The sequence below is a fragment of the Electrona antarctica genome, assembly GCF_951216825.1.
Source record: "Electrona antarctica genome assembly, chromosome: 24".
Classification (NCBI taxonomy): domain Eukaryota; kingdom Metazoa; phylum Chordata; class Actinopteri; order Myctophiformes; family Myctophidae; genus Electrona; species Electrona antarctica.
The window spans coordinates 1,554,930-1,579,487 of record NC_136803.1 but is presented as its reverse complement, the minus strand read 5'-3'; the positions used below and the strand labels follow the sequence as shown (position 1 = coordinate 1,579,487).

At 44.2% G+C, this 24,558-nt stretch overlaps 2 protein-coding genes across 2 annotated transcripts in view; both read left to right on the top strand.

The window, feature by feature from the left end:
- LOC306917164 (bifunctional epoxide hydrolase 2-like) overlaps positions 1-6,613 on the top strand; it is a gene marked incomplete at both ends in the record, with an annotated part of 54,336 nt that extends 47,723 nt beyond the window's left edge. Inside the window, one exon of the mRNA XM_079495297.1 lies at positions 6,538-6,613. Within this exon, the coding sequence (XP_079351423.1) occupies positions 6,538-6,613 (76 nt within the window). The remainder of the gene's footprint in view (positions 1-6,537) is intronic.
- Positions 6,614-7,014: 401 nt separating this feature from the next.
- Positions 7,015-22,629, top strand: LOC306916865 (bifunctional epoxide hydrolase 2-like). The gene is made up of 19 exons (XM_079494935.1): positions 7,015-7,200; positions 7,645-7,723; positions 8,432-8,591; positions 11,720-11,910; positions 13,761-13,883; positions 14,260-14,331; positions 15,019-15,114; positions 16,595-16,673; positions 16,920-16,954; positions 17,116-17,142; positions 17,243-17,328; positions 17,548-17,659; positions 18,556-18,630; positions 19,121-19,166; positions 19,790-19,892; positions 20,124-20,193; positions 20,353-20,433; positions 20,578-20,636; positions 21,746-22,629. Exons 1-19 carry the CDS (start codon positions 7,055-7,057, stop codon positions 21,813-21,815), a joined length of 1,710 nt encoding a protein of 569 aa, XP_079351061.1. The 5' UTR covers positions 7,015-7,054; the 3' UTR covers positions 21,816-22,629.
- The last annotated feature ends 1,929 nt before the right edge of the window (positions 22,630-24,558 follow it).

The window sequence follows — 24,558 nt, the reverse complement described above, 5'->3', positions numbered from 1 at the left end:
TAGTAAAGGGCGATTGTTACAATGTGGTGTGGAATTGATATCAGCAGCCTGGTGCCCTGGGCTGTGGAAACTGTCCCTAAATGACCACAACTCTATGTGTGACAGACAGTGGTGAACACAGTGGTGAACACAGTGGTGAACACAGTGGTGAACACAGTGGTGAACACAGTGGTGAACGATATACTGTAGACATAGTTATAGTGCTTGGTATGGATGGACGGCCCTTTAGTTCCTTAACCCATTTTGGGCGGGAACCCCTTTTGGTGTTTTAAACCTTATGTTGTAATTTAGCTATTGAAAAATAGCAGATCTACAAGCTCATAGCACGCCACTCGGTGGCGCGCTATGAGCTTGTAGGTCTGCTATTTTTGACATATGTGACCAGATTTGACTGAGAGACTGCCATCGCGCAAATTCCAGCTTTTCACCAGAGGAGAAAAACTTTTTCTTTTTTTTCTCAAAATGAGTTAATAGCACAGGCAGACTCTTCACATACTAGAGCATGTCTGAAATGAGTGTCAGAGCTGAAATCGACATGTAAATATGAAATAAATGCCCAAACATGTAGCTAGGTGTAATGTTAGAGACCACAGAAGTGAACCTTTCAAACCTGTTTTCTCAACTCGTTGTTTTCTGCAAGACATTACTCTATAAGCCATATCTCCAAAACTGTTGGGCCAAACTGAACAACCAATATGTCAATTTGAAGCTATGATTCCCTGCTTTCATATGACACGAAACGAAAATTCAAAAAAATCCAATGGCAGTCCCTCAGTCAAATTTAGTCACATATGTGTCTCATAGTCAGGCCTAAATAGGTTAACCACATGCATTTTGCACAGATATATAGAAAAGGCCTAACCAGGGACTGGGGTCGCAAATTAGCCTCGGCTATAATCCTGATATTCTTTTTTTTTTCTTTTTTGGCTTTTGCCTTTATTTTATATATTTTATGGAGGGACAGACAGTAGGCTGACAGGAAATGGGGAGAGAGATGGGGGGGGAAGACGACATGCAGTAAAGGTCGTCGGGATCGGGAGTCGAACCCGCGGCACACTGCCAGACTGGATTACCAGCCAAGGTGCCTGCACCACTGAGCCATGGCCCAGGCCATAATCCCGATATTCAATGCAACGGTTTCAACGTGATACATTGTTTTTTTTGTATTGTCCCTGTTAATTAAACGGAATACAAATAAAAAATGAACCCTAGCGTCCCAATTCTGAGGTAAACATTTGGCGAAAATAGCATCTATCTATATTGTTAAGATATTCCATGTAGAGGGGACCCCTGGGGGACTCCCGTTAATGAAGTATATAGGATTTTAAGTGGTTCATCACAGGTGTGTGTGTGTGTGTGTGTGTGTGTGCGTGCGTGCGTGCGTGCGTGCGTGCGTGCGTGCGTGCGTGCGTGCGTGCGTACGTGCGTGCGTACGTGCGTGCGTGCTTGGCATAGGCCTATCTCACAGCATTTCCCCGCCCCCTTTTTTACGCCCCCTTTTAGAGCTAGTGGTGTTATTTTTTTTCCGGTCCATAGGCTTCCATGTTAAAAGAGGTATCTTCACAAGCCACAAACTACCGTTTTGTAAAGGTAAGGTTTATTCTACTTATTTGAGTTGTTATACCATTGTGTTTTCTTCATATTATTATCGGTCTTTTTGACATTTTAACATTAGGAAATGTACTTAGATTCTCCAGAGAATAAAAGTGTATGAATGATGAATGATGTTAAATGACACCACTATCTACCGGAAGTGGGCGTGGAAAGCGGGCTGTGAGATAGGCCTATAGAGCGTCGCAGTCCCGCCTCCTACCCTGGACCAGGAAATGAAACCCAATGCATTATTCTCATAGACATTTCTTAAAGTATTTATTTAAAGACGGTTACGCCGCGGACAAAGCCAACTCGAGTCGTGACAACTCATGACAACACAAACAATATTTTGGACCAAACAAATAATTAGAAATAAACACTTTTTTTGTTGTTTTTCTTCTTTGTAATTATTTGTTTGATCCAAAATATTGTTTGTGTTGTCATGAGTTGTCACGACTCGAGTTGGATTTGTCCGCGGCGTAACCGTCTTTAAATAAATACTTTAAGAAATGTCTATGAGAATAATGCATTGGGTTTCATTTCCTGGTCCATGGTAGGAGGCGGGACTGCGACGCTCTATTGGAACGAGGGATGTAACAATGAAGGAAATGTAACTGACTAGAAGGGCGGCTCATCCTATAGTTACGTTGCAGCGCAATGGGAAGAAGGAAATTGCGGGATTTGACACTCCACTTCATGTTTCAGCCGTGTTTTTGTTACGGACCACGGTCCTTCTGGTTATTTGTTTATATTTGTTTAATTATAATTATTATTTATGGTGACAATTAAACTGGGATAATAATTATAAGTTGGAAATATATTGTGTTATATGGCATGTGTTACAAGTTGTTTTTCTTTCTTCCCTGATTATGAACGAGTTGACCAAAATATGAGACTGTTGGCTACAGTACTCAAGTGAATGAATACAGACATGGCTGTGAGTGACAGGTCCCTGCTTGGACCTGCCCCTCCCTTCCTTATTGGCTCTCCCCGACAACACCGCTTCCTGTTGGCTGAGCACTCTTCCTGTCGCTCTATAGGTGCTGCCACACGTGCTAAAGAGCCGCGGACGTTCTCGGCTGTCCGCAGCTTCTTTTCCGAGTTTTTAGACAGCTGGTGGATGGAAAAGAAGCTCCACCTCCGCGGCTGACTGCCGCGGAGGAGAGCGTTTCCGGGAATATGTCCGTCGCGGCAGTCAGCCGCGGAGGTGGAGCTTCTTTTCCATCCACCAGCTGTCTAAAAACTCGGAAAAGAAGCTGCGGACAGCTTCTTCTGTCCGCGGCTGTCGGCCGTTTTCCGCTCAGGTGTGGAAACACTGTATAAAAGCTCAGTTGAACTTGAACTTCAATCACCGTGGGCACATTTGAGCCGACAGGCGCGGCAGGTTGCCGCGTCGGCCAGATTCCCGGAAAAGCTTGCCCCAGCGGCAACCTGCCACGCGGGTGGAGCTTCTTTTCCATCCACCAGCTGTCTAAAAAGCCGGAAAGACGTCGGGAGTCAGCTTCCTTTGGCCGCGCCTGTCGGCTCAAGTCTGCCCATGCTGACTGGGGGACTCGATCCCTCTAGTCCTCCGCTCGTTTGCCTGCCTTTTTCGTTCTGTTTGTTTAGTTTTGTTATTCTTACGTTGTTTATTTCATTCTGCAGTAAGTTATGCCTTAGCTATATTTTGTTTTGTTCATTGTCCAGTTATTTAAGTTAAAGCCTTCAGCCCTTCAGTTATTTATTTATTCTTATTATCTTTGTAAACTACTGATTTAAAATGTAAAGCCCGGTTCCTACTTCCACCATGTAGGGGTGCCAGGTATATTTATTTTCCCTGATTTATTGTACTTTTTGGTTAGTTAGGTTAGTTAGGGATTTAGTATTGTATTTTTGTTTAACTTTCCGTTAGGGCCTTATAGTTGGGGGTAAACTTTTGATTTCTTGTGTAAACCGCACCTCGAAGCCAATACTATACACTTTGTGAACCAAAAGAACAAGAGTTTGTAAACTTGTCTCTGCTAACGAAAAAAAGAGCTACAACAATAAACTAAAGTTCTTTTTCAACCCTGTCTCCTCCTGAATTATGTTGTGTTCCTTCATCCTATAGACGAAGGTGCATAACAGCTTTTAAACCCAGTATTGTGCCCTTCACATGTAGTAACGGATGGGTAATTATTATTATTTGTTGTTTTTAGGGTCAAACCCCCCAATACCCCTTAAATGCATAGAAAACTGCATTTGGGCACAGTATACCTATAACACAATAGGTCTTACAAATCATTAGTAAAGCAAAGCAAAGCAAAGTTCTTTGTTTACCCAGGGTAAGTGGACTAAGCTCGAGATGCTTGTTTACAGCCACGCCCTGCTCATAGAACATTTCATGGTTGGGGTTCAATGCCTTGCTCAAGGGCACTTCAGCGGTGGTAATTTTAACGTGCCGGTCCGGGGATTCAAACTGGTGACCTTCCGGTATCAAGACCGCTCCGCAAACCGTTCGGCCACCGCTGCCACCAAAATGTCTCTTGCAATGTGCAATGTCTTCTTCTGAAGATATCAGATATCTGATAACTGTTTTCCCATCAAAGCAAAGCAAATTAAATTAAAATAAACACACATTAAACAGCTTTTTACTGTTTGTGTTTACTTACAATAAATTACTGTTTTTGGAAACAACTTCGCCTCTCTCTTAAATCCTTTGCTGCCACCTAGTGTTCAGAAAGTTCACTGCCGCTCATTGACTCCAATGTTAAGGTCGCCTGTAGTTGGATTGATCTCAGTGGCGTGCACAGACATTTAGAGGGGCAGGTGCTCAAGTTAAAAAAGGGCACCTTGTGCAGCGCGTGGAACCGGCCGGTTGCCTTAACCCATTTTGGGCGGGAACCCCTTTTGGTGTTAGCATTATGTTATGCTTTAGCTATTGAAAAATAGCAGATCTACAAGCTCATAGTGCGCCACCGAGTGGCGCGCTACGAGCTTGTAGGTCTGCTATTTTTTATTTTTTTCAAAAGGGCACATTGCCAAAAGGGCAGGGGGTGCTCTAGCACCCCCTAGTGTCTATCTGTGCACGCCACTGATTGATCTCAACTCTCAAAGGAAGAATTAGCCCACCACAGATGCAGGTGTTCACACTTTATCTGGGAGGCATTCATTGACATTCAACCGCATGTACTGATCTCATTTGAAAGCGGTTCGCCTCAGGGCTGGAGGTAGTGAGTCTTCAAGTCTCATCTGGAGAATGCAAATGAGATAAAATGCTCAGATTTTCTCCTACACCTGTGTCAATTAAGCCACAGGTATTTTTATACACTTTACACTTAAGCCCTACTTTGTCATACGACGAATAGCAGAACAATTGTAGATCTACAAGGTAGTACAAGCTCACAAGTCGCATTGATGCATTGGGAGCATGCTATTTTCTACATTTTTGGATTGATTGAGTTTATATGGTGGTGTCCTATTGTGAACAATGTTATTGCATAGGATGAGTCAGCTCTGATAACTGCATCAAGACATTTATTGATTTCTATTTATTTTTATTTGCTCCTTCAGTGTTTGTCACGTTTTCAACAGTTTTCCCTGTGATGTTGGCTAGGCTGCTCTACAAGAGAAGACATTATGCTGTCATTAAATACGCTTACTTACTGTTTATAGGCAATAATGCAGCTGTCACTGCCATCTTCTGTGTGTGTGTGTGTGTGTGTGTGTGTGTGTGTGTGTGTGTGTGTGTGTGTGTGTGTGTGTGTGTGTGTGTGTGTGTGTGTGTGTGTGTGTGTGTGTGTGTGTGTGTGTGTGTGTGTGTGTGTAGGTAGAGTGGCTGGATGGTAACCGCAAGGTTGCCTGTTCGAACCCGGGCTCCCCCAGAGTTAGTATCGAAGTGTCCTTGAGCAAGACACTGAACCCCTAATTGCTCCTGATGTGTTGGTTGGTGCCTTGCATGGGTTCCGCCGCCATCAGTGTATGAATGTGTGTGTGTGTGAATGGGTAATGTATAGCACCTTGGATAAAAGTGCAAATAAATGCACCATTTACCATTTTTCATTCGTATTTACTCAGTAACTAATAGTAGACCCACCCGTTGTCAGTGGGTAGGCCTACTACCAGTAAGACGCCCTGAGCGTGAAAAGCGACCTCGCCCCAAAAGGGCGAGAAGCACGCGTCCGCCTGGGTGACGGCAGACTGCTGGGCGAGCGCTGGCTGTTTTTTCATTTTAGGTTTAAAAGTAAAACATGACATTTTCTTGTTTCTTTTATTTTATTTTGAAGTGAAAAACTAATTATACGTATACCCGGACCCATAGAAGGTGGACCTGGGTTGGCCATGTCCTCATGAATGTCATATGTCAATAATGTCATAGGCTCTGACCTCTATTAGTCCCATAGTGCAGTTTAGTTCAGTTACAGTTTGACTTGGCTGAGATGAAGACGGTTTGTCAATCACTTGTCGTCCTTCTGTGTTTGCTAATATTGTGTGAAAATGCCCATAGGTAAGTCAAAGTGTGTTATGTTGTCAATTATTGTGTAAACCAGACATTGCCATGTTTAATTATTTTGTAAGCTAAGTACTGTTAAGTTCTGCTTATATCTTTGTTGATAAAAAAAACAAACACAACAAAAACGGGCAGCAGCTTTGGTAGTAGGCCCACTAGCACTATAGGCTACAGTCCGTGTTTGACCAAAACCGTTGTTTTGAGTTGACCAAAAAAATATAGCATCTGCTGCACAGCCAGACACACAGCTGCTTGTAATTAACACACACTTCGACCGTGTTAGGCCTGGTATTAATTACATTACGACGAAGAAGAGAAAACAATTAGGATATTAAAAGGTTTTCCAGTCTCGGAGAGGGAGACTGTTTGTTAACGGCCTTTTAATATTTCACAGAATATGTGAGTGAAAGTTCAATCACAGCTATAGGCCTTATACCTCCGAGTGCGCCTGAACCTTATAACCTCTGCGCCAACAGGCTTTCCACCGACCTGAACTTTGAGTCTTTGTTCCCTCAGTCCCTACTCCCTACGCTAGGGACTGAGGGAACGTAGCCTACTGGGTCTTTGATGGCGTCTTGCCATATCATTATGTATGTGTCTTGCGTCTTGCTCTTGCTGTTTGGTATGGCTGGAAGTTGAACGAGCAGTGCAGTGCACACACACGCACGCACGCGCACACACACACACACGCGCACGCGCGCGCACACACGCACACACACACACACACACACACACACACACACACAGAGACACGCACACACACACACACACACACACACACACACACACACACACACACACACACACACACACACACACACACACACACACACACACACACACTCACACACGCACACAAACACTGCGCGTCCTAAGGGGGGGCGTGTCGACTGAAGTTCAGCGAGAAAACCAACTGGTCTTTTCCTGTCCAGGACAACGGACGGACGGACGACTCGGTCAGAGACAGTTCATTGTGTTCCGCTCGTAATAAGAATGCAGAAACCGACTAAAATCTCTCCTCCCGGCAGGGCCGAAATGCCGGGGAAGAAAGCGGTCTTATTTAATTTATGGGGAGTCGTGCTGGATTCCCGACCCGATGACGTCTTCCACAAGTTTGAGGAGACCAATAAACTTCCACGGTAGGAAAAACGGTCCTCCATGTCTGAGCAACATCAGCCTTATCAGGCCTTATATCGCTATAAGGCCTTATTATCTAAATGAAACATTTAGTATATAGCCTTATTGTCATGTAGAATAAAATATAGATCTGTGTAGGCCTATTTTACTTTGTAATGAATTGTGTAATGTAGCCTAATGTGATGACGTTCAACACTGATCATTTGTAGGAGACCTGTCGGTGAGTGCAGGGATGCTGATGCTTGTTTCAGCGTTGTTGTCATAGTAAATAATTAGATCTGTACTGTCTGTAGGATACTATGGCACTACTCTACTGATGCTATAGATCTACACACATTTGGTGAAAATATAAATACTTGCAATATCCTATATTGCAATGTCAACTTCCCCCAATATTTCTATATTTTATTTCTAGTTCTATTAACTAATTTCATGTACTTTTCCAGTGGTTTTCTGTCCCAAATCACCTCCAGAGAGTCCAGCGCTATGATCAAAGCAGAACGAGGAGAGCTGTCCCTGGTTCAGGTGCCAATAACCTTTTTACATTCACTCCAAAGCAATCATCAAAAGTTTATATCGTCCCCCCCCCCTCTCTCTGTCTCTCTCTCTCTCTCTCAATCCACTGATGTCATGGTACCATGGTCGTGTTGTCATCAGAAATGTATTACCGCTGTGCCTGTGTGTGTGACGTGACGTCCTCCTGTCAACATATCAAATTGTGTATTGTGTCTAAATGAACGGATAGTTGAACAATGCATTGTGTCTAACATACATACATTTCAACCACTGAAATACTCCTTTTCATACAGCCTTCTTTCATGTCTGCCCTACAAGCTGCTATACTTTCATCAAGTGCTATCTATCAGCTAATAGACCACAATACGGTACAAACTCTGATCAGGGCGTGAGATCTTGAACTCGCAATTATCTGGAACTAGAAATAGCTTACTCAGACCTTTTAGTGGTGCAAAAAAAACCTTGCCCGAGCAGTCACTGCAAAAAGATGCATGACACACAACTTATAAATGTGTGGGCCGTTTCCTTCTAAATGTGTGGGCAGTTTCCTTGCCTCAACGTCAGCGAGACCTTTTTGTTCCTGCATGACTTTGTGTTTTTGTTCCTGTGTGTGTGTGTGTGTGTGTGTGTGTGTGTGTGTGTGTGTGTGTGTGTGTGTGTGTGTGTGTGTGTGTGTGTGTGTGTGTGTGTGTGTGTGTGTGTGCGCGCGCGCTATAGATGATCCCAGAGTTTGAGGCGGAGTGCAGGGCTGCAGCTCAGGCCCAGGGTGTGTGTCTTCCCGAGGACTTTTCCGTCACCGTCCTGCTGGATCAGTTCAGAGAGACAAAACCCCTCCACCTGTCTGTCCTACGGACCGCTGCTGTCCTACATCAACACGGTACAAACACATGCACGCACACACACACACAAGATGTCTAATATATGCATGTTTAAACACCTACTACACTAATCCTGGTCTCTAAACTGCCTCCCCCTGGCCAGCCCGGGGTGCCTGATGGAGGGGAAAGGAACTGGTTGGAATAACGTTTTCCTTCCACGCGCTACGTCCGGCCGGGGAAACTTCCCCATGTCAGGTGTAAAGGAGCAACTTGGACACTCAGGCATGAAGGAAGCATGAGTTCAAGTCCGTTGCTCTCCCCAGGTTGGCGGAGGGTGTGTAGAGCCCACATTAGATAATTGACACAGGGGTGAAAAATGGGTTACAAAATCGTGGGATAAAAAAATTATAATAAAAAAACAAAAACACCTACTACACACTTTGTGATGTCTCCAGTATGGTTCCAAGGTATCCACGATCAAGTTCCAAGGTATCTTTATTGCTTCATCTTAATAGTACAAGTACAATAAGCCTAATTGTTGTGGTTCTCCTCATACATTGCAACAACAATAAAAATGAAAGATAAAACTATATAAAATAATAATAAAGATAATATAAATGACTTCCTGGCTGCACATAACATACTACCTCCTATTCACACAGCCTATCTTCTTTAGTTTTCACTAGTAAGAGACCACGGGATGCATACTTAGTTTAGACTAGTCATTGGTTAGACATGGGTTAAGTTAGGTTAGGTTTAGGTGTGCTGCCCCATGGGAGGTTAGGGTTAGGAGTGCTGCCCCGTGGGAGGTTAGGTTTAGGTGTGCTGCCCCGTGGGAGGTTAGGTTTAGGGTGAGGGTTTGAGATAGGTTGTAGTTGTAGGACTAATGACTGGTCTAACCAATGACTAGTCTAAACCAAAAACTGTCTAAACTAAGTACTGCACCCGAGACCACACCTCTACATATGTTTAACAATTTTATAAAACAAAATGAGATGAATGTGGAATGAGATGAGGAACCCAAGGTTAGGGCGAGATTCAAGGTGGGGGCGACATCTCTGGAGCTGATGGCCATTGGTGCTCTACTGGGGGAGCTGATGGCCATTGGTGCTCTACTCGGGGAGCTGATGGCCATTGGTGCTCTACTCGGGGAGCGGTTGGTCATCTCCGCTCTGTCACGGCCCTACCTGGATTCCTAGAGAAATAGACAGAAGGAATAGCGAGAATCGAGGAGGAAGGAGGAGGTTGGGGTGGAGGAGGACGATGAATTTGAAAGCAATGAATGGAAGAAATAGCCGATCTACAAGAGTAGTACTCAGTCACGACCCATGTTTGGTCTGTTGTGAAATACTAATGGTGATTGCAGCAAGGATTGGCTGTGGTGAGTGGAGGCAGGTGTAGTGGATACGGGTGATTGTGAATGGGGAGTGGCTAATGAGTGAGGTCATGTGTGGTACAGTATAAATATACAGTAGATATGGAAGCAATTGAGAACGGGGAGTGTCCGTGATAAGCAGAGGGTGCTCTCTACTCCTGAACCTACGTTGAACGGTCCATAGCTCTAATGCGTTGTATTTAGAGCTATGTTACTCTCAACTTCCGCCGCTCGCGTGAATGCTGAACAACCTCTCGTCTTTAGCGTAAATAAAAAGAACGTTTTTGCTACTCACCAAAACAAAGGCGGGTTGTGTCATTAGAAAGCCTACTTTCCTTAGTGGAAGCACTCTGAGCCCCCCACCACACGTATAAACGGTACTTTTTGGCCAAAAGGGGATTTTTTTTTTAGTTACTCCACTTCTACCGATATTGCCCAGATAATTGCCTCATAGAGAATATTATTCCTCCGGTGAAAAAAAATCCCTTTCTGGCCAAAAAGTACCGTTTATACGTGTGGTGGGGGGCTCAGAGTGTTTCCACTAAGGAAAGTAGGCTTTCTAATGACACAACCCGCCTTTGTTAAAAAACGTTATTTTTATTTACACTAAAGACGAGAGGCTGGTCTGCATTCATGCGAGTGGCGGTAGTTGAGAGTAACATAGCTCTAAATGCGACGCATTAGAGCTATGGACCAGAGCTACGTTGAACACAACTACATTCATGTCGACCTCCGAGCATGTAGCCTGCATCACATGACCTCCGAACATGTAGCCTGCATCACATGACCTCCGAGCATGTAGCCTGCATCACATGACAGACCACCTCCGAGCATGTAGCCTGCATCACATGACAGAATTGTGCAATCACACAGCTGTAGTTCTGGGATGGCTATAAACAGATGTTTGCGCATTCTAGCTTACACAAATTAAACTGAAACAGCTGTTTGGTCGTTCTAGCTCACACAAAATAAACAAAAATAGATAGTTGTGTTTTCTAGGGTTCATGGACAGATACAGTACATACGGTTTTGTTTGTTTATATCTTGAAAATGTGTTGCTACAAAAAGTGTATATCTTGGAAAATGTCCACTCTGGGGTTTGTGTGCAATGGCAGGCAGTTTTTAATTCGCTTGATTCAATATTTCTATATTCAGTTATTCACACACCCTCCTATGTATTTAAACCCATTGTAACCTCAAACGGCATTTGTTAGATTCACTGAAAACACCTGGTTCTGGTGACTGATATTGTCCTTCTAATGAGTGAGGGGCTGTGTTTTTAACAGCCCCTCGCTGCGCGCATGTCACCAGAACCAGGGATGTGTGTTTTCAGTGAATCTAACATGGTTCAAATGGAACTTGAAATTTACAATGGGTTTACAACAGTCATCTGATCAATTATATTTGTTTCCGGCCATGTGCTTTGATGCTTTGTGGCTTTTTATTATTCTTTATTTACAGGAAAGTAGCTGAGCACAGGTGCTCATTTTCAGCAACGCCCTGCACATAGAAACACACACACACACACACACATTAAAAACTGGGAGCTGACCAGTACAACCACAGTCTTATACTGTTGGCCACTGAGCAGCTCCAGGGGGAGCAGTTGGGGGTTCAGTGCCTTGCTCAAGGGCACTTCAGCGGTGTTGGGTGAGTGATGACAATCACTTCCCCACCCAGATTTTTCCTGCCCGTCCGGGGAATCGAACCGGCAACCTTTCGGCAACAAGAGCGCTCCTCCAACCCTTAGGCCACCGCTGCCCCAAATATACTGAGGCTCATACTGATATAGGCTAACCTCTCTTCCCAAAGGTTTAGTGACAGCTGTGCTAGCCAATCAGTGGGTAGATGACAGTGCGTCTGGAGATAGCGGATCCCGGCTTCTCGCTCTGCTTGGCGGCCATTTTGATCTGGTCCTCCAGTCCTGTCGCTCAGGTCACAGGGTCCCCGAGACTGCCATGTTCACTTCAGCTCTGCAGCGCCTGAGAGTCACCCCACAACAGGTAGGAAGCACACACACACACTACAGGTGGGTGGGTGGGATGGCTAGCAGCAAGATCATGCCCAAATATGGACATGCCAGGGAGTGAGAACTGGGTACCAAAACATGAACTAAACCTGTCACGCTGTCAGCAGAATAACCCTGGCTGGCAATACTGATAACTTAAACGTTTTTTTTTGTGGCTTTCGCCTTTATTTCATATTTTTATGGAGGGACAGACAGTATGGCTGACAGGAAATGGGGAGAGAGATGGGGGGGTGACATGCAGTGAAGGCCGTCGGGATTGGGAGTCGAACCCGCGGCACACTGCCAGACTGGATTACCAGCCAAGGTGCCTGGACCACTGAGCCATGGCCCAGGCGCAATACTGATAACTTGTATTACAAGCTGCTTCTTGCAATACAAATACAGTATAAAAATATAGAAAAGCCTTGTAGACATTTGTTACATTTCTTTTTAATATTTATGGAATTTGTAATTAGTGAAATATTTCTAGGCTAGCACATCTGGGCCTTCAACCTGCTCCTGTGTACAGTACAGTACAGTACAGGTCCTGCATGACTTGCTCAGTCCTGGTGACATTATGTGCTGCACTGTGTTAACATGCAAGTTGGTCATGAGTACTGTCACACATTTAAACCTAAATGATCTCTATTGTTTATTGTTGGACAGAACTCTAAGCATCCTGACCATGCCCTGAGGGAAATTACGTAGGGAGTGTGGTAAATGGTGCATTTATATAGTGCCTTTATCCAAGGCGCTTTACATAGATTGTGCATTACATTCACCCATTCACACACACATTCATACACTGATGGCAGCAGAAACCATGCAAGGCACCAACCTGCACACCAGGAGCAATTAGGGGTTCAGTGTCTTGCTCAAGGACACTTCGACACTAACTCTGGGGGAGCCCGGGTTCGAACTGGCAACCTTGGCAAGGTTGCCATCCAGCCACTCTACCCCTGAGCCACCGGTGTGTGTATAAACTCAGCCAAGCGGTGTGTGTATAAACTAAGCCAAGTTATTATCTCCAGCAGCCATTTGTGTGTGTGTGTGTGTGTGTGTGTGTGTGTGTGTGTGTGTGTGTGTGTGTGTGTGTGTGTGTGTGTGTGTGTGTGTGTGTGTGTGTGTGTGTGTGTGTGTGTGTGTGTGTGTGTGTGTGTGTGTGTGTGTGTGTGTGTGTGTGTGTGTGTGTGCGCGCGAAGGCACCATAGATGTGTCATACTGATAACCACGCATGCAAAGTTGCAAGCACATGGCTGCATGCACACACACACGCATGCAGAATAAACAAGAAAACAATTTTCCACAAACCCCAAGTTGATGCGTGGTGGTCAGGATTAGGCCTATCTCACAGCCCGCTTTCCACGCCCACTTCCGGTAGATAGTGGTGTCATTTAACATTAGGCATTACCACTTTTTTTCTCTGGAGAATCTAAGTACATTTCCTAATGTTAAAATGTCAAAGACCGATAATAATATGAAGAAAACACAATGGTATAACAACTCAAATAAGTAGAATAAACCTTACCTTTACAAAACGGTAGTTTGTGGCTTGTGAAAATACCTCTTTTAACATGGAAGCCTATGGACCGAAAAAAAAATAACACCACTATCTCCAAAAGGGGGCGTAAAAAGGGGGGGGGGGGGGGGAAATGCTGTGAGATAGGCCTATGTGAACGGCAAAGTTTGTGTCTTTTTAACAGTGGGTTCAGGAGATGCAAGTTTCAAACGCGAAAGTGTTGTTCCTCTTGGGAGCATGAATGTATTATGTAATATCATGTCAATCCAGCCATTTCTCATTTCATCATAACCATTACTTTATGAGATATGGACTGTGTGTTTCAGTCTGTGTGGTTGGATATCAATGAGGAAGGCGTGAACGCAGCGAAGGCGGCTGGGATGGCGGCCATCTTGGTGACAGACGTTGCGGACGCTCTCAACAAGTTGTCTGACTTCACCGGTGTGGAGGTATGATGTGAACTGCAGAGTTTGACCCAGAATGCCCACATGGCTGATCACCAAATTGGGTTTAGTGGTCAGACCCCCTGCGTGGCCATTGTACTCAATTCATCAACATGACAACAATACATGATTGTATTGTTTCCAGCTGGGAGAGAATGTTAGGTTAATTACTGCAATTTAGTTTTTGTTTTGTTTGGAATGGAAAGAAAACTCCTCTGATAAAGTGTGTGTGTGTGTGTGTGTGTGTGTGTGTGTGTGTGTGTGTGTGTGTGTGTGTGTGTGTGTGTGTGTGTGTGTGTGTGTGTGTGTGTGTGTGTGTGTGTGTGTGTGTGTGTGTGTGTGTGTGTGTGTGTGTGTGTGTGTGTGTGTGTGTGTGTGTCAGGCTGTAACAGAAAACACTGTTCCACCAATATGCTGTGCTGATGAGTTGTCCCATGGATACATCACCATAAAGGTAATAACTTAGTTAATTAGTTAATTAATACAGAATCTAAATCAGTTTCAGTATAATTGTGAGACACTTGACTTGAGTATTTCCATTTCTCTTCTGCTCCACTACATCTCAGTGTGCATTTCACTGAAAACTGGAAGTTAATAGTTACTTTGCAGATTATTGTTACCAAACAAATGCTCTTGTACTTTTTATGAAAGGTCTGGTGATGTAATTTGTTTAGTTTGTTTTATGACCTCAATTGCACCAAACATTGCACCTGAACTTTGAACCTTCAGCAGATTTTCTGTGGTTTGAATAAATAGCCTCAAAAAGTGGTCCACAGGCAAACTGATTGGCCTGCAGTGGACAGTGATGACAAGTATTAACACATTGATTGCCAGGTATATGTAATCTCATGTGTTCATATTTTCATTGTTTGAAATGGATTTTCTTAAATGAATAGATCCAGACACAGGCAAATCAGTTTGCCCGTGGACTACTTTTTGAGGCTATTTATTCAGAAAACCCAAAGCACAGACAATCTACTGAATGTTCAGAGTTCAGGTTGGAGAACAAAATATCACCAGACCTTTAAAGTAAAGTTTTGAATATGGGACGAATACAACAGACATAAAGACATAAAGACAAACCCTGCTTTTGAAGGAAAAGGTCATACTAAGAGAGAAAGTTTTTCTCTGTGTGCTCCAGGCTGGTGTGAGGACCCACTATGTGGAGGTGGGCACTGGACCACCTGTTGTGTTGTGCCACGGCTTCCCCGAGAGCTGGTACTCCTGGAGGTACCAGGTAAGGGCATGCACGTGCACACGCACACACTTCAAAGTTATTAACCACGTTTAACCTGATGCCCCTATAATAATAATAATAATATGCGTTGCTATTATAGTCAACATGTCTTCTCTTTCTTTCTTCTCTGTGTAGAAATGTGTAGAAAACTTGGTTTTAGTTGAACACAAAACTTGGTTTTAGTTGAACACAAAACTTGGTTTTAGTTGAACACAAAACTTGGTTTTAGTTTCACACAAAACTTGGTTTTAGTTGAACACAAGCCCCCTCTAGTGGATAGAAATTACAAATTGACCTTATTATGAAATTTTTATATGCAATGCAGCAGTGTTTTGTTCCGTTTGTTTCTTTGTAACGTTTTTTGTCAAACTCACGCAAAGTCACACATATGTTCTTAGGGGAAATAACACAGAACACATTGACAGAATAAATAACACAGAACACATTGACAGAATAAATAACACAGAACACATTGACAGAATAAATAACACAGAACACATTGACAGTCATAGGTCATAGGTTGCATAATGGAGATATGAATCAGGCTGCAGAATACTCTTCAAGATAGGACTTGGTCTCTTCTCTTCTCTTCTCTTCTCTTCTCTTCTCTTCTCTTCTCTTCTCTTCTCTTCTCTTCTCTTCTCTTCTCTTCTCTTCTCTTCTCTTCTCTTCTCTTCTCTTCTCTTCTCTTCTCTTCTCTTCTCTTCTCTGCTCTTCTCTTCTCTTCTGAGTGCAACGAACCATGTACAACCCAGATTCGGCACAAACAAGGGACTAAATTCTTTTCGCTCCTATGCCACCAAAATGCCATCCCTTGACTCTTTCAAAACCGCTCTCAAAGGGCACCTACGGACGGCTGCAATTCGAAACTGGCCCCTGTAAAATCGGAATCCCTCAAACACGAACGCAAGGACAACACAAGAGACGGTCGCGGCCACACAGCCAACTCAAGGTATGGCCACTGAGCCAACTTGGGGACCCAACGCAAGGACAACACAAGAGACGGTCACGGCCACACAGCCAACTCAAGGTACGGCCACGGAGCCGACTTGGGGACCCAACGCAGCTCCTCCAAGGAAAACAAACAAATTAACGGAGCTGAACGTGAATCCCCCCCACCGCCCACCCCTTTTTTTCCCCCTCACTGTATATGTTTCTTTTCCCTTTTTACCTCCTTTATGATGAATTCCTGTTCTGTCTATAGAAGTGTCTATTTGTACGTCTCTAAATGTTTTGATGATTTGAACATGGTGGACCCTATTGGAAACAAGTGTAATGCTTAATTGGGTCGTCCACTCACAGTTAACAGCCTTTGTATTGAGTTTGTGCTTGAAATGTACTGTAATTCTGCAAACTGTTAATAAATTCTTCAATCAATCAATTCTCTCCTCTCCTCTCCTCTCCTCTCCTCTCCTCTCCTCTCCTCTCCTCTCCTCTCCTCTCCTCTCCTCTCCTCTCCTCTCCTCTCCTCTCCTCTTAGATTCCAGCGATTGCAGCAGCAGGTTTCAGAGTGTTGGCTCTGGACATGAAAGGATATGGCGAGTCATCTGCCCCCACAGGTGTGTGTTATAGTCATCTGCCCCCACAGGTGTGTGTTATAGTCATCTGCCCCCACAGGTGTGTGTTCATACTTTTCTGTCGTAATGAGATAAATATATGTTTCTAATCCGTGTAGTGATTTGAATTGGATTTGACTCCCATATTTCCTGGTCCTGGATGTAGTTCTGTAAAGGTGTACATGTGAGTAGGAGTCATACGGTAGGTGCATTTAATATGTACCTTTTATTGTCCTTCCTTATCTGCAGAAATAGAAGAATATTCACAGCAACAACTTATGCAGGTAAACGCACACACACACACACACACACACACACACACACACACACACACACACACACACACACACACACACACACACACACACACACACACACACACACACACACACACATTTATTTTATATCATTTCATTAAATATCTCCACTGAATGATTCTTTTCAGGATCTGATCACCTTTATGGATAAGATGGTGAGTGACATCATGGTTATTTCTACATCCATGGACCTAGTGGACCTATTTCTAGTGGATGTAGATACAGTATAATAACAATATATGTCTCCATTTATAGGCTCTTCCTCAGGTGACCCTCTTGGGTCATGACTGGGGCGGCGCCTTCGTCTGGAACATGGCTCAGTTTCATCCTGAGAGAGTCAGGTAGGAATGCACGCACGCACGCACGCACGCACGCACGCACGCACGCACGCACGCGAACAGGCTACACCACAAGTCGATAATCTAATCATGTGTTTTTCCGTGTGTCTCCCGTCGATATGCGGCCATGTGTGTTTGCATGCATTGCAAATACATGATGTGCATCTTGTATTTTCTGTGTATCGTGTGTATAATTATCAATGTATGCGTGCGTGCGTCCAGGGCAGTAGCATCGTTGAACACGCCTCTGTTTCCAGAGAACCCCAACGTTCCTCCTATGGAGTTTCTCAAAGCCAATCCTATATTTGACTACCAGCTCTACTTCCAGAATCCTGTAAGTGTTTCTGTGTGTGTGTGTGTTTGCGTGTGTGCGTGTTTGCGTGCGTGCGTGCGTGCGTGCGTGCGTGCGTGCGTGCGTGCGTGCGTGCGTGCGTGTACTGTAGGGCAATAGCATCGTTGAACTTTCCACATTTTCCTGTGGACTGCAGTGTTCCTCCTATGGAGAAACTCAGAACCATTCCTGTATTTGACTACCAGTTCTACTTCCAGACCCCTGTAAGTGTTTGAACTAACAAAATAACAAAACAAAAAAAACTGAATCTGAATCAAACTAGCAATAGAATACAAGTTTAGAAGCATCGTCCAGAAACATGAATGGTCTCAGAAATTTCATAAAAGCAAAGAGGTTAATGCCTCGAATCTGTGATTTCTTCAACTGGTTGGCTATTGAGGTGAACAGCAGCAACAATGGGTTTAGAATGATAATGCCTAAAACACCATCATTCCATTTTTCAGTGGTGAGATTTTATTTTTGAGTGGTGCAACCACTCCCTTACGGAGCTATGTGTGTGGGTGGCTGGGTGCGTCTGAGCACGAAAACAGCATGGTTGTTTTTCACCACCTGTGCGCAACCTAACACACACACAAACACACACGCACATATTAACTGTATATATGGTGATTTCGAGTGTGCCAGTACAGTACAGTGACAGTACAGTAGAGGGTACAGTAGAGGGACCCCCACACCGTAACTATGTCATTTCTCAACCGTTTCGGACGTGGGGCGGCTCGCCGGAATCGGGCCGGCACCCTGGGTGCGTTCCTGTGGGTCTGGAACTACCCCCCCCCCCCCACCCCGGGGACCCCCACACGGAGTTGTCTTTATTCTGTGGCTGAAGGCCACACATTACAACGCTGTGTTCTGGTTCCCTGTGTGTGCGCACGTTGAAGGGTGTAGCAGAGGCTGAGCTGGAGAGGGACTTGGAGAGAACGTTCAAGATCTTCTTTGTCAGCAGCGCAGACGCGGTGAGCACACACACACACACACACACACACACACACACACAGGCCCGCGGGAAGTACTTTACACTAGCAGGGGCTGAACGTGTACCTGGGGGTGCGCGCGCATAGCGCGCGCCGCAAATATGCGCGTGCGCGCGCATCATGCACGCGCATTTTCGCGCATTTTCACACGCAAACGTGGCCTTTACTTTCCCTCTCCACACGCAAGTTATATATGAACGAACTGACACAGGCAATTAACCAGGATAAGGTGCCAATACTGTGATACAGCATATTTAAATCTCTTTTTATTTATTTTTTTCTCTCCTGTTCGAGGGGGGGCTGTGCCTGGGGGGAGGGGGTGCTACAGCCCCCCCAGCACCCCTACTTCCCTCAGCCATGCACACACACACAAATTGGCCTTCAGGTCTAAATGGGTTCATTCAATCAGGAGGGGTAAAAATACATCTTCCTTGGTCTTTACTGAATGCTGTGACTGTGGTGTTGTCTGCAGGGCACTCTGATACCTGATATCAACACTTCTGGAGTATGTGCTAGAGGTGAGAAGCTGACACTCAACTATGTGTTTTGATGTGTTATTATTATGCTGTTACTAACTACACTGTGTTATAATCAGAGTTGGGGTCCGTTACTCAAAAAAGTAATACACTACACATTACACATTACTTTTGAAAAAAGTAATGCCTTACATTACTTGATTACGCCCTGGAGAAAGTAACTAGTTACACTACTCGTTACATTACGTTTGCGTTACTCCATAAAATCGCCTGAGATGCAGTCACATAATTTGCCCCTTAACAAATCTTTATAAGCCTAATAAGGAGGACATACACAAGATCTTTCTTTATGCTCTTTAATACCAGGTTGTTGAACAAGTGAAGGAATAAAACAAACCATCAAACTCCACTCACGACGGGGGCCGCTGCGGGGGGCGCTGAAAGCAGCAGCAGGACGCAAGTAACTAGTAACTAAAGCAACCAGTAACTGTAGTGTGATTACTCAATTTGGAGGAGTAGTGTCGTTACTTACTCGTTACCGAGAAAAGTAGTGTAATTACAGTAACTACACTACACATAGTGTAGTTACACCCAACTCTGGTTATAATACTACAGTGTGTGTTACTGTGGTAAATGATCTAACACTACGTTGTGTTGTGTTACAGGTGGGTTGTTTGTGGGCCTTCCAGACGAAGTGCCCAGAAGCTCCATGCTGAGTGAAGAGGCCTTGCAGTACTACGTCAGCCAGTTTAAACGCAATGGATTCAGGTAGGCTATACAAAAACAAAAAGACGCAGTCGATTTTATTCTCTCTCTCTCTCTCTCTCTCTCTCTCTCTCTCTCTCTCTCTCTCTTCCCCCTTCACTCAGCACCATGCTCTCTGTCACTAATATGTCTAGTTAGTTAGGCAATTCTGTATTTGGTCTTTTTAATTGATCAGATTTTGATCAGATCTTTCTATAGGTGTAGACTAAGACTCTTTTCTGTTTGGTTTTTCAGGGGGCCGTTGAATTGGTATCGCAACATTGAGAGGAACTGGAAGTGGAAGTGTTCTCGTCCCATGGGGAAGGTTTGTTAAGATGCACAGTCAGTCACACACCATGAAGGACAGGAACTGGAGGCAGGATCACATTGTTAAAAGGTGTGTGTGTGTGTGTGTGTGTGTGTGTGTGTGTGTGTGTGTGTGTGTGTGTGTGTGTGTGTGCGTGTGCGTGTGTGTGTGTCTTAGCTGATGATGCCAGCGCTGATGGTGACAGCTGGAAAAGACCCTGTCCTGTTGCCTGTCTTCTCCAGGGGCATGGAGGAGAGGGTAAGCAAATTATCCTGGGGCTGGGGAGGACATGAAAGTGACAGTCAGCAGCTTTGTCTTAATGTTTTGTGTGCCGTAAATCACTTTGAATTGCCGTATAGGAAATGTGTACAAATACACCTGCCTTTCCTCTCTTCCTGCTAGGTCCCCAACCTGACCAGAGGGCACATTGAGGAGTGTGGACATTGGACTCAAATGGAGAAGTACGTGTGTGTGTGTGTGTGTGTGTGTGTGTGTGTGTGTGTGTGTGTGTGTGTGTGTGTGTGTGTGTGTGTGTGTGTGTGTGTGTGTGTGTGTGTGTGTGTGTGTGTGTGTGTGTGTGTGTGTGTGTGTGTGTGTGTGTGTGTGTGTGTGTGTGTGTGTGGCCAGAGATTGTGTACTTTTGCTCCAATCTTTGTGAGAACCAAAATGTCATTGCACAAGAGCAAGATATAATAATTAAGGAAAAGGAAAAGGAGTCCTCAGTCCTCACTTTTCAAGTTTAAAGATACTCACACACTTGTGTGATTAATACAAAATTATATTTTCAAAGTATCGCTTGTTTCGTAAGTACATCCACACAGTGTGATTATTTAATGTCGACAAAGCGATGTTGATTTTTCACATTGAGTAGCATACCTGTATGACTGAGGCATCAAACATGGCCAAAGCATTTCCGGGGGTCCCCAGCCAAAAACGTTGAGGACCCCTGGACTATTGGACCTCATTCCGGTAATTGTCCCAAGTATGGCAGTAAAAGGGTGTGTGTATGTGTGTGTGTTTGGTGTTCCTTTATTTTAGTTTGTAACCTCACAAACCAAACAAAACCAAAGTCTTCAGCTTTGTCACATCACAATTTTACAGGTGTAAAAGAGTGGGTGAAGTAGTTTCTCTCACAAACTGCAGTTAAGTACACAATTAAAAGAGCGTCAAAAAGAGAAGACACATTAAAACAAATCAATGAATTGTGTATCAGATATACACAAAGTGTAAACGATGTGAAATATAAATATAAATAAAGCCATATTTGTACCTCAACTCGTGTGCAAATAAGACAACCACGTAGTAGAACATATCAAAGTAATGTGGTGTGGAATTGATATCAGCAGCCTGGTGCCCTGGGCTGTGGAAACTGTCCCTAAATGTGTGTGTGTGTGTGTGTGTGTGTGTGTGTGTGTGTGTGTGTGTGTGTGTGTGTGTGTGTGTGTGTGTGTGTGTGTGTGTGTGTGTGTGTGTGTGTGTGTGTGTGTGTGTGTGTGTGTGTGTGTGTGTGTGTGTGTGTGTGTGTGTGTGTGTGTGCGTGCGTGTGTGCGTGCGCGCGCGCGTGTTTCAGGCCAGCGGAGGTGAACAAAATCCTAATATCTTGGCTCCAGGACACACACAAAACGGTGCCTAAACTGTGAAGGAGGCTGGCGGAATGGACGGATGGATGAAGTAGAAGGGTGGAGGAATGAAGGGGAATGCGTCTGCTTGGCATTGGAACGAGGGATGTAACAATGAAGGAAATGTAACTGAAATTAGTGCCTGTGATCAATACTGTTGCCACATCTAAAGGTTCATAGTTTTTATTGTCACATGCACTCACAGTCACCCGTTCTCACATTTGGGTGCAACAGTTAATCAAATGTATTGATTTTTAATCGATTATAAAAATATGATGTGCTGTTAGCTTGTAGATCACCAATTTTGTACACATTACTAACCCCAAAATAGGGCTTGAGTGGTTAATTAGATTGATCAATTTAGTCAATTGAATAAAACAAAATCTATTAGACATAAAAACATGAAGGAACGGTTATTCAAACAAAGTATAGGAGTAAATCCATATTTGCAGACCTGCAGTAGTAGTACTGAATACTGTGGATGCTTTATGCTCGTGTTCCTGGACATGTGATGGTGTCTGGGAGTCACTATTCTTAGTTCAGGACATGTGCACCTGTAACAGTAGCGTGTGGCATGTTATCACCTGGCATTGCCCTGGCGTACTGTGCGCCAGCTCACGTAGGCCAAAGATTAATCGTAAACTCAAGTCAACTTGTGCAACTCGAGTGTTTTTCTGAATGTTCATTTATGACATGGCCTGTTCAGATGGCCTGTTCAGTACTGTGTTTTACCAGTAGATGTCAGGTTTTGCACATATTTGGGTATAGTTTAGTTAGTTATACCCTTTTGCAATGAGCACTTATATTTGAAGAAATCATGACTGTATGTTTGCTCAGAGTGTAGTCAGAGAGTACTACTACTACTACTACTACTACTACTACAACAACAACACTTTGAACAATAACAACATAGTTTGCTTAAACTGTAATGGAACTTGTTTGAATGAATAAAATGTTCTTTTAACCAACATACCGTTTTTTATGGTAGAGTTGCCATTGATTGATTGATTGAAGAATTTATTAACAGTTTGCAGAATTACAGTACATTTCAAGCACAAACTCAATACAAAGGCTGTTAACTGTGAGTGGACGACCCAATTAAGCATTACACTTGTTTCCAACAGGGTCCACCATGTTCAAATCATCAAAACATTTAGAGACGTACAAATAGACACTTCTATAGACAGAACAGAAATTCATCAAAAAGGAGGTAAAAAGGGAAAATAAATATATACAGTGAGGGGAAAAAAGGGGGGGGCGGGGGGGGGATTCAGATTTTACGGGGGCCAGTTTCGAATTGCAGCCATCCGTAGGTGCTCTTTGAGAGCGGTTTTGAAGGAGTCAAGGGATTCGCATGTCTTAATGACAGTTGGTAGGGCGTTCCACATTTTGGTGGCATAGGAGCGAAAAGAATTTAGTCCCTTGTTTGAGCCGAATCTGGGTTGTACATGGTTCGTTGCACTCCCTCTGGTGTTGTGGGTGTGGACTTCGTTAATATTAAGGAAGTATCTAGACAGGTACATGGGTATCTTGGTGGTGTATCGAATCTTGTGGACCAGACCCATTGCAAGATGCTGTACTCTGTCGTCGACCCTAAGCCATTCCAGCCTGTCGAAGTGGGCAGGGGTGAGGTGGGTTCGGGGGGCTAGATCAAGTAGGAGCCTGACCAGTTTGTTTTGGGAAGTCTGGAGCCTGGTTTTAATGTCTTCTGATAAGCGACTTTGGGCTTGTTTTTTTCTGTAAAGTCGCCTGTAAATGTTGGTCGTTTTGGGTTGCGTTTTTTATTTGGGCTTATTGTGTCTAAATTGTAGTTGCTTACCAGGATTTCCTAATGTTGTTTAAACCAGTGGTTCTCACACATTTTCATTTCAAGGACCCCCAAATTAAATGGTAGGCTAAGTCAGGGGTTCTCAACGTTTTTGGCCGGGGACCCCCGGAAATGCTTTGGCAATGTCTCGGGACCCCCGCCCCGCCCCGCCCCCTCCCGACCCCCAATATAAATTGACTGCTACAATAACCTTAACCCATTTTGGGCGGGAACCCCTTTTGGTGTTTTAAGCATTATGTTATAATTTAGCTATTGAAAAATAGCAGATCTACAAGCTCATAGCTTTTTTTTTTTTTTTATAATTTGGGGACCCCCTAAAATAATTTGGCGACCCCCCCGAGGGGTCGCGACCCACGGGTTGAGAACCCCTGGGCTAAGTGGTGCATTTATATAGCGCTTTTATCCTTCGCGCTTTACATAGATTGTAAATTACATTCACGCATTCACGGAACACATTCACACACCGATGGTGGAGGAAACCATGCAAGGCACCAATAACCTGCACATGGGGACTGGGGAGCAATTTGGGGTTCAGAGTCAGACTACTAGAGTCTTGCTCAAGGACACTTCGACACTAGCTCTGGGGGAGCCCGAGATCGAACTTGGGACCTGAAATGATGAAATGATTACTATATTTACCCAGGGTATCTGGGCTAAGCTCAAGAACTTGTTTCCAGCCAGGCCCTGCTCATAGAACACATTTCATCGTAGTGGTTCAATGCCTTGTTCAAGGGCACTTCAGCGGTGGTAATTTTAACGTGTCGGACCGCTGATTCGAACTGGCGACCCCCCCCCCCCCTGTGCCAGGCAGGGACCTCCATACCAGATATGTGTTGTTTCAAAATATATTCAAAATGTTTAACTTTTTTATCCAAGATTTTATTTTGTTGAAAATAGCGGATCTATAAGCTCACAAAGCATCACACCTGTGTGACC